Source organism: Barbatula barbatula (genome assembly GCF_947034865.1).
Source record: "Barbatula barbatula genome assembly, chromosome: 1".
Lineage (NCBI taxonomy): Eukaryota > Metazoa > Chordata > Actinopteri > Cypriniformes > Nemacheilidae > Barbatula > Barbatula barbatula.
The window spans coordinates 9081454-9093988 of NC_136766.1; the positions used below are offsets into that span (position 1 = coordinate 9081454).

Here is a 12535-nt window from a genome sequence, read left to right on the forward strand (position 1 = left end):
TTCTGACAGCACTTCCTTTTCCTCTATTGAGCTTCACTCGCAGGCGTTAGAAGGAGAAATGTCACCCACATCATTCTCCTTTGACCTTTTTTCAATGTTTATTTTTTAATAGCACTGCTGGAATCCCCATCTCTTTCCCGAAACGCCGTGCTTATTACAATTTCATCATGCATACATTCTTTCGGTCCAATTAGGTTTTTGGTTAAAACGGTTTTATTGAATGTATGCACACATTTGTTGAAGTCAGCTTCTGCTCTGTGTTTGTTTATCGGTCTGGCTATTGGCTGATAATATAACTGTTTATATTTTAATTCATTTATGTAAATATAATAATATTTTACTGTAAAATAATTGTATTAAATAAACAATTTGTTGAATTTTGTTGCTTGTACAGTATACAGTAAACAAGAAGGGGAACCAAGGACAACTTGACTTATTATTTGACCTATTTTTAAAGCAAAAGTGAAAATCGTCTTTTCTTACGCATCCTTATATCATCATACACCTCCATGTAAAAATACACTGAAAAAATAGCACAGGTCTGGAACAAAACAGGAGGTGACCGATTTCTCCCGTTCCTTTAACACTATTTCACTATAATCTTGTTTTCTGTTGTTGCAGAGCTTCACAGGCCTGCGGTCATCGTCTCTCAAGGGAATCTACTTGAAAGCTGAAGTGATTTAAGCTGGTAGTCATCGCAGACAGTTCTCAGTTATTGTCTTGGTTCTGAAGTGTGTGAAGGTCTTAACTGTGAACTAGTCCCGAGAGGATGGACACACAAACAGAAGATAGCTGGAGAAATCTTATTGTATGAACTCACTGAATAAATAGGATAAGACTTCTTTGCACTCTTCTAATCATTCGCTTTGTACAAATCGAAAAAAACATGTCCTCATAACAGCATTGAGATGGGATAGCCCACGGCTTGAGTCATTCTCACTGCCTCAGATTTTCCTCAGGATCAAATGAACGTAAATATACCCCAAAACAATAAAATCAGGGCGTTATATGGTTGTTGTGTCGTCTGTTTAGCTCATGAGGCGTGCCGAGTAGATTCAGCATGTCGAATGATTGGTGGTTTAAAAATCGAGCAAACTGTGATAGTGTTTGTTTTTTCCGTCTCAGGTTTAAATCTTACAGTCGGTGAATCACACCTCTGAACGTGCTCACATTTGACTTATCTCTTTATGAAGGGTTCAAGGAAATGATGGTGGTTTTTCGTGGAAATTGTTTCTCTGTTTTTCTCATATCTCTCTCACCCTGTCTTCGCAAACTCGCTTTTTCCTTTTTGCTCTCTTGTGACGTTTTAACAATGTCTCGACATGTGGCGGTATATAGATTTGATTGACTTCCATGTGCTTCGTGTTTGGTCTTGTTACAATATCTTCGGCTTGTGTAAAAGATTTTGATGCTTTTTATTTTCTTTTAAATGACTAATTGCCTGAATGGTCAAAACTTCACAAAAACGTCAAGGAGGCCTTGATACGTGCTAGTATTGCGAATAACACATTTATTTTTGTTTGTTGGTTTGAAAGCCCTCTAAAGTTCAGATTCTTCCACCGGTGATACACAAAACAAAAACTCATCTACGTGTGTAACAAGCATTCAGTGCTTTTAACACCTTGCGTTTGAAGTGGAGAATTGTGAAAGGGAACATCTGCATTTTTCCGTCTGTGTAATTGCTTTTCACAAGTATTTAAAACCATGAATTCTCTAGAAGTACAACTGAACAAAACCGTGTTGACAAAATGCAGATCTGTGGACTGATTTACAACCTCATCTGAGAGTTGAGAAACATCAAAGCTAAAGCGGAATTTCCATCTTTTTGTTGATTTGGATGCAAATTTAGGTCAAGAAAACAAAATCACTTGTACTTCAAGACCCAATCTATACAAATGCATGCAACCAAATCAAATTGGACAGTGTTTACTTTCAGAATACACATTGTTGTGCGTGTTTCAACAATGAAGGTTAATTCAGATAAAGAACTAGTTGTCTGTTATCTTTTATCGAAATGCAATAGCTAGCTTTCCAGCATGCAGACTGTTGGGTAATGTGTTTATGTGCCTTTGGGCTTACATGAACTGTTTGTTTAATAATAGTAGTTTTTCCGGTGTAAAATAATATAAAGCCATTTTGCGTGAATGCCAGACTTTGTTATTTCAGTTTGCTTGCCGACAGTTCTTCTGAATAAATATGAACCAATCAAGTGAGAAAACCCCAAAAATGTAAAGAAAATCTCTGCTAAATATACTAAATTGTGGTATTCACAATTGCGGTGATGTAAAATGACTCATACTGTAAAATAACATTCTGGTCATACCACCCACTGCCCAAGTATAGTGTTTGCTGCAAACTTGCACTCAATTCTAGCTGTTTTGGTATGAATTTATTGTTATTATTTAAAGGAATAAATCTTTCATGGCTGCACATTGAGTTTGGTGGATGTTCTGTAGCCGAGTGATCAACAAAACGCATCGTTGCTGTCAAAACGTAATGGATGTAAATGATGGTTTGATCGGTGGTCACGTGTGACCGTGATGGTGTGCTGGAGAGAACCAGGATTGATGGTTGGATGCTGTGATGCAGGCTGAAATGGCTCTCTGATTGTGGGGTGTGTGTGGTAGCAGCGTGTGCTTAAAGCGAGATGGTAGCCATTATCCTCTCAAAGATCAGCACTTCACTGTGGGAACCTTATTGATCTACGGCTCTATAATTATTCTCGTCCCTGCTCTCCTCTCCTCTACACGCTCACGCTCTCTCTCCTTTGCCATCTTTTGTTTAATCTTTCTGCTAAACCCCTGATCCTCTTTCTTGCCTCTTTCTTTCTCATTTAATTGCTTTTTTGTCGCTTTCTTATCTTCCTCTTCTCCTCCACACGTGCCTCGTCTGTTTCCCTTATTTCAAACCTCTCTCTCTCTCTCTCTCTCTCTCTCTCTAACTTTTCCCCTCCCTTTTTTTCCAGCGTTTCCTCGCTCAAGGTTCAATGACCTTTTGTTTTCCACCTGACACAAGAACAAGCTCTATTGTTTTTTTGTCTGTAAGAAAATGAGACGGGTAGTTTCTCTGATTATGTATCAGAGCTCAAGTCAAGGATATGCATATTCTTTCAAGCTGTGACTTGAGCTCGCAGGTTTACTCTTGCACCACATATTTATTCCTCTCTTGAAATCTCTTGGTTTATTAATCGAATCAGCGATTGGGATGGCTACAATCCCCATTAAAACTATTTTTTTTAAAACAACACAATCATACATTTTGTATTACTTTTAACTCAAACCCTTTTATTTTTTAACACAAAGACAATGACTTTAAAGAGTTTGTTTTATTTTCTGTGCATTTTCATAGTCAGGTAGTGCGGTACATGAATGGACACATGAAAATAAAGTAGCTATTTTATGTTCTGTGAAGAGGCATCCCTTCTCCCTTTGTTGGGCATAATTGGTTTAATTCACAAAAATTTTACAAGTTTGTCATCTCCCAAAAACAGTGTCCTTTTTTCATCACATCCAAAACGCATGTTTATTTCCCTTTTTTTAAAATAGAGAACTTGTGCATGGACTGATATTTTTCTGATGTTGTAACAAATGTTGTAACAAATACATTCTCTGAGTGTTTTTATGTCATACCCATAACGCTTTGCCTAAATACAGATCTCAGCTTTATCATGAATGTCAACATAAGGTTTATGATATGTAGTGGAACCATGTAGAAGATTAGTGTCCCGTTTCGGTCTGTGGTGGTCTTCTCTGGTCTCTTTGCAGGGGTTGCTTCACTTAAATGGAGATCTTCCTGTAGCTCGTTCAGGTTCAGTGTAGCTGGAAGCTTCTCCACATTGAGTTTTCTTCAATTTTAAACCCTTCACAGTCTCTGTCTCCTCTAGGCTTTGGCCTCAAGGCTGATGTCAGTTAAGCACTCGCCCCTGGGATCAACAGTACCATACAGACATGCCGCAGATGTGAACCTCTGCATTGCCCCTGTGGGCCTGTGTTTGTTTACATTGATGTTATCATTTGAATGGTTTTTTTTCCAAAAGCGATTTAGAGTGCATTTAAGCTATACATTTGTTCCTTGTTAACTAAAACAAAACAGTCATGAAATGCTTTCAATGACATTTTTTGTGGTATTTTCCCTCAACAATCCGCTTGTTAAGTCTGACGTTACGCGCCAACGCTTTTTTGGTCCAAACGTTCTACCAGATGTCAAAGGCAAAAAACAAACAATACAAATATACACTCAGTGATTTATACACACAGTGTGCTGTAAAGCTACTGATAAATAAACTTGATTCAAATTTATCTCCATAGCAAAATCCCAGATGGCCAGACAGCAATTAATTTTTCATGATCTACTAAAATATTGGTGTCTGAGATGCTTAGAGACCGGAGACTGTAGTGTACACTGTGAGCTTTTTTAAAGGTTCATGTGTGATATGAATAAATAATGCCTATAAACTGCTGTTGAGATGTTAGTTTTACTTGAAAAGTAAGGAAAATTGGACCCAGAAATGCTTTAAACAAGTGTATAACGAACAAATAGTATTTATTAAAGCAGTCATTTGATGAGGCTAAACAGAATATTATTGTTTGCTTTAGATGTAATGCAATGTGTATACACGATTTAAGGTTTACAAACACTTACCGTACATGTTTGTATCTCCTCTGTGCTCTGCCTCTCTGAAATGCGCTGATATTTTCCAAAGCTCATCGCTCTGAAAAGCGAGGTGTGCACGTTGCCATGGTACAATGGCAATTACAAGGCCGTGCAACAAACTGATGTAAATTTGCCGGGGTGTGGTTACACGAGGCGTTTCAGGCAGGTCTGGGTGAGCATTCGCGTCTAGATAAAATACAAATTTTGTTCCAACACTTACATTTTTGCAATTTTACGTGTCTAATACATGCATGGGCAACTTATAACACACAGAAAAACACGATTTCTGGCAAAAATATTTATTTCAATAATAAATACCAGTATATTTATATTTTCCAATTCAGTTTCACAAATAAGGTTTAAGGCTAATCCCAGACTAAAATGAATGTTTGAGCAGTCTTAATTGAAAATAACTCCTAAAAACGTCGTAAAGTATGTCCTTCCGTTGTTCCGTCCTTTGGATGAGACGTTATACCGAGGTCCTGACTCCCTGTGATCATTAAAGATCCCATGGCACTTCTCGTAAAGAGTAGGGGTGTAACCCCGGTGTCCTGGCCAGATTCCCTTTACCGCCATCGTCAATCATGGCCTCCTAATAGTCCCCATCCTCTCCACCTATAGCTGGTGTGTGGTGAGTGCACTGGCGCCGTTGTACTGTTGCTGCCGTCGCTTCATCCAGGGGGATGCTGCACACTGGTGGTGGTTGAGGATAGACCACCCTCACGATTGTGTACAGCAATCCACAATAAAGCGCTATATAAATGCCTCATTCATTCATGTCAGCGCCATTGTTTAGTCTCAGGATGCACACCAGTAATGTTTTTTACCAGAGCATTTTTATAAAAGTAACGTAAATATATAAATTTAACTAAGAGTTAGTCCGGGCTTTAGCCCTGTCTCGAAATCGGGCCTTAAAGTGATAGTTCCCCCAAAAATAAAAATTCTGTGATCATTTATTCACCCACTCGTCATTTCAAACTTCTTGTTAACCGAACAGCAGCGGCGCCCATTCACTTCTATTGTATGGACACAAAACCAATGCAAGTGAATGGGTGACGGTTAACAAACGTTCTTCAAAATATATTTTGTTCATGTTTTGCAGAAGAAAGAAAGTCATACAGGTTTGAATGACAAGAGTAAATGATGATAGAATTTTTTGGGTGAACTTTCCCTTGCAAGGTCAATGCTAATTGAGACTTTAGCACACATTACTTAACCGACGTCAAACAGAAATTACACAACACAAGCACACTCCATTATAGAGAAAAAGTCACTTTTTAATTGTATTGTCAACTATTTTCAGTACAGAATGTAATGGAACACTATCTGTTGTTCTGGGTACATTTTTTATGAGTTTGTCATAGTTTGTGGTGTTGCTTAAACGAATTGGCCGCTGCATCAATATCGTCTTGGCTACTGTAGTAATTTGGTTAGATCAAGTAATAACAGTTGCAATGTCTCCGTAGTAACGGCCTGAAACTGATGGGGTCATGGCACACTTTCAGGTTCTCTTGAAATGAGGCAACGGTTTTCATTTGCCATCTGATGTCACAATCATAAGCGAAACCCATCTAATCAATGTTCCACATTACTGTACGGTGATGATGTGTCACTCTACGATTTACTGTGACATTTAGAAGAAACAAGACTTCATCTTCCTGATATGAAATATCACGTCTGTGAGGCCTGACAGCCGACATAGTGGGCTCCTTGGGAGTGTAGTTTATGTGTTGCGGTTCTGACTGGGATAATATTGCTACTTAAAGGAATGCTTTGGGTTCAAAAACAAGGTTGTGGCATTCTGAAGAGTCTTTAAATGGTTTAAAAGCAAAACTATGATTTTTTGTTATTTATAATAATAATACAAATTATTAAATAGATTTAGAATAATTAATATAATGTTTATAATAATATATACAAATGGTTGCTTTAGAGGCGGCACTTAAAGTTAATAACAATTACATATTACATCATTTCAATGATTTACGTATAAAATCCGTCTGAAACACATAAAATACATTGCGTTCTGTTCTGAATAGCAATGCAAATATTGTGTCAACTTTAATGAATTAACTCACTTTACTAACGGAACTTGAATCATCAAATAAGTTTTGCACAAATAATGTTAGTATCTGTTTCTGTGACACTGTTTCATGTTAACAACTGATATTGAAGTTATAAGGCTTTATTTCAAAACTGAGTATTTTAATGTTTGTCCCAATGCAGTGCATTCTTCCATAGGTGCATTACTTTGCTCGGGGACTTTCAGTGGTAATTGACAGCACGCCACACAATGTCAATAGAGATGAACTTGTTTTGAACCCAGAGCATTCATTAATTTTAATCCCCGTCATAGGAAAGAAATGCGTGTTTGCAGCAGGTTTGACTGCTCTGCTGTCATAATTAGTTAAGTTGAAGTAATCCGAATGGGAAAGTGTCACAGTTCGGCCACATGTGCGTGCGTTTGTACACACGGTCACGTGAGTGACTCTCACAAGGTCAGTGCAACAGCTGCAGGCCTTCTGAATGCGAATGCTGGCCAGTTGTGCGCGTTTGCTTGTCGCAGCACTTTAGAGCGTGTGAATGTGTTTGCCCCCTGTTGAATGATGGGAAATGTTAGTGCTGCGGTAGTCAATAATGCACAGGTGCACCGTCAAGTGTGCATGTAAAATAATGTTGTTGTTTATGTTGTGGTCGATCTTCTGCTAAAGTGTTTATCTCTTTTCACAGGAAGTTCGGAGAGCGCCCACAACCACAACGGCTGACGAGGTACGATCATCACCTTCACATGCTAATAACAAGCAGGCTAGCTCTAAATTTGAGGTTGATGTGTAGTGAGTTTTTGTGATTTTCCTATGAGAAAACAAAAAAGCCACAGATTAGAGGTTAGAAGATTTCACTTTGTTGCCACAATGTGCATTATAACACCAAAGTTAGGAAATATTCTAGTACCAAAAATATTTTTTCAACAAAAAAAACCTAAAAGTGACTGGAGCAAGACTAACATTGATAAATACCTGATGGTATATTAAAATCTCAGACTATAATACACCAATATTATGATTTTTGTGTTTATAGTATGTTGAATCTGTGTAAGATCTCTGAAGTTTACTTTTTTGCATTTACATTCATGACCTTGGCTGTTCTGGATTCGCATGTGCACGTAAATAAATGGTGGCTGATAACTTTTACCCCACAAATTTCATGTGAAGAAAATAAAGTTGTAAACATTTGAATACAGTGTTTTTACAAAAATGGTGATTCCTACCAGTAGATCAGCCTCTACAAATAAAGCATTATTGACTTCATTTCTTCCTAAATGATTGACTTCCTGGTAGAGCATATCACGCAAATAATTATTTTTGGCAAGTGTCATTGCTGTCTGCGTTGAATAAGTTTGATCTTTGGCTGAATTATGTTTTTTTAAATGAGCATAAAATGAGCATCTGAAAATAAAAGTGCTTTTGGCCCAGAACAGTCCTGCATCTTCCCTGAGGTTTGGTTTTCAGCCTGGAGTTTTTCCCTCACTGACAGTTTCTTTTTATCACCCTTCTGTCTGTTTTCTCTCAGGCTCTTGCTTGCCTTCTCTCGCTTTTCTGTTTACATAAGTCTCCCACCCTTTTCTGTAATTGTTTAATGACACTTTCTGTATTTTTGAAGTTTTTTTGAAGCAAATTTGAACTTCTAACTAATATTTGGTAACAAACCAGTGAGCCCCCTCCATGTCATCTAGTTTAATTCAGGCAAAACTTTTTGTGACTCAAACTTTTTGTTTATTTTTATTATTATTTAGCTAATTTGGTTGTAAAAATAGAATAAATAGAATATCCTGTATTATTATTATCGTGTACATTTTCTAAAGTCAAAAAAATATTTTTTTGATGCCCGTTGCGCAAAGTGCCCCGTGTTCTTGTGCTCAAGCCTGAGAGTCAAAATTATAGACTCAAACATGCAACCCAATAGAACCGTTCTACGAGGCGGCTTTTGTTTTCAGTGGTGACGTGAGGGACATGGAAAATGATAGAGAGGACAGAGTTCAGTGCTGCCCGCTTAGCCCGAGTCGCATGCCCTGCGGTTAACTCGCAACATGACTGAATACTGGCGGAGTGCACACACCCTGACAATGTACAACCGCTGCGTCTTTTACAGCCCCTGCCTCTGCTGGCTCCTTTCACCTGTGAATCTAAATAAACAGGAAAGATCGCAACATGCATAGATTGACCTGTTGTTTGTTTCGAGATTCAGTCGCGGGTTTGCAGCAGATTAGATCAGATTCATTTGAGTCAACTGGGTCATTTGGGTCTAACTCTGCGTGTGTATATTGCTTATTTTTAACATTCTGTGTATTGTGATTGCTAACGGGTTCGAGTGATGTGGGAAAGTGTCACAGTTGAAATAAGTTAACTAAATTAAGGGTGTGTAGGTAGATAAACCTTTTCATACATTTACAGTCTCATTTAGCTGAGGATCTCTTTCTCTCTTATCCTGTGCACATTCATACACGCAGTCTTGGCACAAGTTACTGTTTTCAGCAAAATGACAAATTCTGCAACAAGCAGGCATGAACTAACTTGAGCATGAGCAGTGGATGTTTCACAGCCCATGTTTTTTCTCCTATCTGTTTCCATGCCTTTTTCCTGTGGTTTCTCCGTCTGTTGGTTAGATGCCTTTCATTAGTTTTTTTGTTTTCCAAAAACAGATTTTCGACAGAGATGCAGGAGTTAAGTGCTGATCGAATGCGTCTTTTTGTGTCAGTTCTTCTTGGGTTTGAACCTGAAGTCTTTTGACCGTTAGACTATAGGCCCACACAAAACATTATGTATTTGTGATGGGTGTGTTTCATGGGTGTTCTGGCAGACTATTGGTGCGTCTAGGAGACCCCATCTGTATATGTAAAGCACTTTTAGTTTAAGTATTACTTAATTTAGTTAACTTATTTCATACATTATTTCGATATGTATAAGAGATGCCCCGGACTAGATATTTTTGTTGTGACTAGTCGTTCATTTAGGCCTTTAGTTGACACTTCACACGTTTATAATATGAATTGAAATATTTATATACACTGTACATTAGGGAAATAGGGACATCAGATGATGGTTTACGCTTCATGGATGAGAAAGATGTTTGATGTGACATTGCTAACATTGTTCTATATTACAGCCTTTACACCAGAAGAAAACGCAAAGGGTCAGAATGCAAAAAATAGGAAGAATTAAATATTTTCAATAGACGAATAAAAACAATATAAAGCATTAACTAAACACTACAACAATATAAATCCTCAATAGGTGGACCGTGGTTCGGATCCGGACCTTGCTTCGTTCCATCCAGACCATGTAAAACTTTTGACTATTTTGGTTGTTTAAATTTACATTTAGTCCTTTAGCAGACACTTTTATCCAAAGCGACTTACAAAGAATTCAGGGAGCAAGAAGAAATATATATACAAGAGCAATAGTACAATAGGTGCTAATGCAAAGTTACTAGTTTCACCACTACCTGTTGAGAAAAGAGACGGTGTTAGTGTGCAAATATGTTTTTTTTCCTTTGTCTGTCAAGTATTCACACAAGAGAAAAATAGTTTTTTGAAGGCTGTGAGAGATGTGGTTGACCAGACCGAGTTAGGAAGAATGTTCCACCAGAAAGGAGTTGAGAAGGAGAATGAGTGGGAAAGCGATTTAATGCCCTTATGAGAATGCATTACAAGGCGCCGCTCGTTTGCTGAACGCAGGGTTCTTCATGGAGTGTAGGGGGGTTGAAAGTATGCCGGTGTAGATCCAGTGATAGTCCTGTATGCAAACATCAGTGACTTGAATCTGATCTGGGCTTCAACTGGTAGCCAGTGGAGAGAGATGAAAAGGGGTGTCACATGAGCCCTTTTGGGCAAATTGAGCCGCACATCTTCACAATGGAGAGTCACATCACACGCGCTCTCAGGGACATTTATGTAATTTATCTTTTGCCGCTATATTCTTTTTATATCTTAATTTAGCGGCAAACGCGCTTTATTTGAACCCTTTCCGCTCCATGCGCGCTGCTTCTCTCCCACCAAACATGTGCCGCATGAAGGGCATCAGACACGTGCATATTTTAGCAACACTATGACAGACACGCAGAGCAAGTAAATGGCAATTATTATAGCATTTGTATCCGTCAGTCTGTTTGCTATATGTCTCCCGCCTTTCGACCAGATTTGTGATATTTTGGTAACCATAAAAAGATTATCTACATTTAGCATTAGCATTATTGGTCAGCATGTGACCCCGTGAAAACCCAGGCTAAAGTCTCATAATCGAATTGATTATTAGACAACAAGCATAAAATATTAATTTCAAGGATTAATTTCACTGAGATATTGGTATTATTCAGTCAATATTGAAGATATTGTTATGTTTTCACAAAATATTCTGTAGGTTGATTTTATGAAGGACATTTGCTGGGTTTTCACAAGCAGGTGCACATTTGAACAACGTTCTGGTATGAAAGTGTAAAGGTGAAAATGGCATGGAAGTAACTGTGTTTTCTGTTTATGATTTTAATTGTTATATAGCATTTTAATTGTTACATTAAATTTGCTGTTTTTTTATTTACAAATATGAATTATCAGACTTTTATGAAGAGGGCATTTCCCTAAAAACACAGAACCTATACAGACACATATCAAAATATAAAATAAATGGCCTGATAAAAGATCATATCCTTTATACAGTATCATATCCTACTGGGCTAAATTGATAAAATATGTATTTATTTTAAAAAACATTATATTTTCTTCCAAACGGAAGTCCGGACAAAGGCCGGACCTCTTGGAACTTTAATTGAATATGATTTAAGATATAGACCGATATAGACCCTTATCTCACCTCACCTTTTCTATAGATTTCCTCGTCTCCGTCATTAGTGCGCTTCTTCTTAAAGACGGCCGCAACGGTTTCACGGAGGATCAGTTTTCCGGACAAACTTATGTTCATGCAGCATTCCAAAACCCCAAATGATGGGTATACTACATTTAATAAACCGTATTATGTTAAGAAAAGCAGAAGCCCAGAACATGAATGCAAAGCTATGCGCTTTGTCCTGTGATGCTTTTTTATGCACTTGGCGTTCACGTTCTTGGCTCATCTGCATTTCTTAACATAATACGATTTATTAAGTTGTATACTGAATTTGGTCTTGTTTGGAAAGTTGCCAGAACCTAAGTTTGTCCGCATTGTTGGGGAAAATGAGCTCCGTGTCCCTCACACAATGAAGCAGCTGCGGCTGCCTTTAGGAAGAAGCGCACTGACGGTGCAGACATGGAAGGGATGGAGAGCATGTGTTTTGCAGATCTGACAAACGTCGGATTGCATTCCTCTTTTTTTAGCCGTCATGTTACTTTAGACATAGTGATTCTTTAAAATTTTTCTTTAAAAAAACTAAATGACAGATTCTTGGCTAGACGTGTGGGTCTTGACTTTTTGAGCCCTCATCTTTCTAGCCATTGTATCAGATATTTAGTTTAGTGCTTTCTCCCTCATGTCCCGTGATGATTTACGTAAGGTGTGTTTGTGAGTGCGTCATGTTGATGTGTCGCTTCATTTACACACAGGTGACTGAAGTGTTTCAGTCCGTCTGTGTGATGAGGGTGTCAGCACTTGATGTATGAGTGTTGTGGGTTAACTGGTGCGTCGCAGTGTGCGTGTGAAAAGCTTTTCCTGTTGAAGTGGCGATATTTGTCATGTTGATTCTGAAAACAAATGACTCACATAGGGACTTCTTCCCTCTATGGTGTGTCTAGCTTTTTGCATGTGTATAACTGTGTCAAGCATTGCAGTTGCTTGTGACAACTTATTTTCTTTTCATGTTTGTTTTGGTTTGTTGTTCCAAAGCTAAGCCTGAA

General features: G+C 38.1%; 1 protein-coding gene across 1 annotated transcript in view; it reads left to right on the forward strand.

The window, feature by feature from the left end:
• rbpjb (recombination signal binding protein for immunoglobulin kappa J region b) overlaps positions 1-12535 on the forward strand; it is a 44038-nt gene that overhangs the window by 15541 nt on the left and 15962 nt on the right. Inside the window, exon 2 of the mRNA XM_079467281.1 lies at positions 7384-7422. Coding sequence (XP_079323407.1) covers positions 7384-7422 — 39 coding nt within the window. The remainder of the gene's footprint in view (positions 1-7383; positions 7423-12535) is intronic.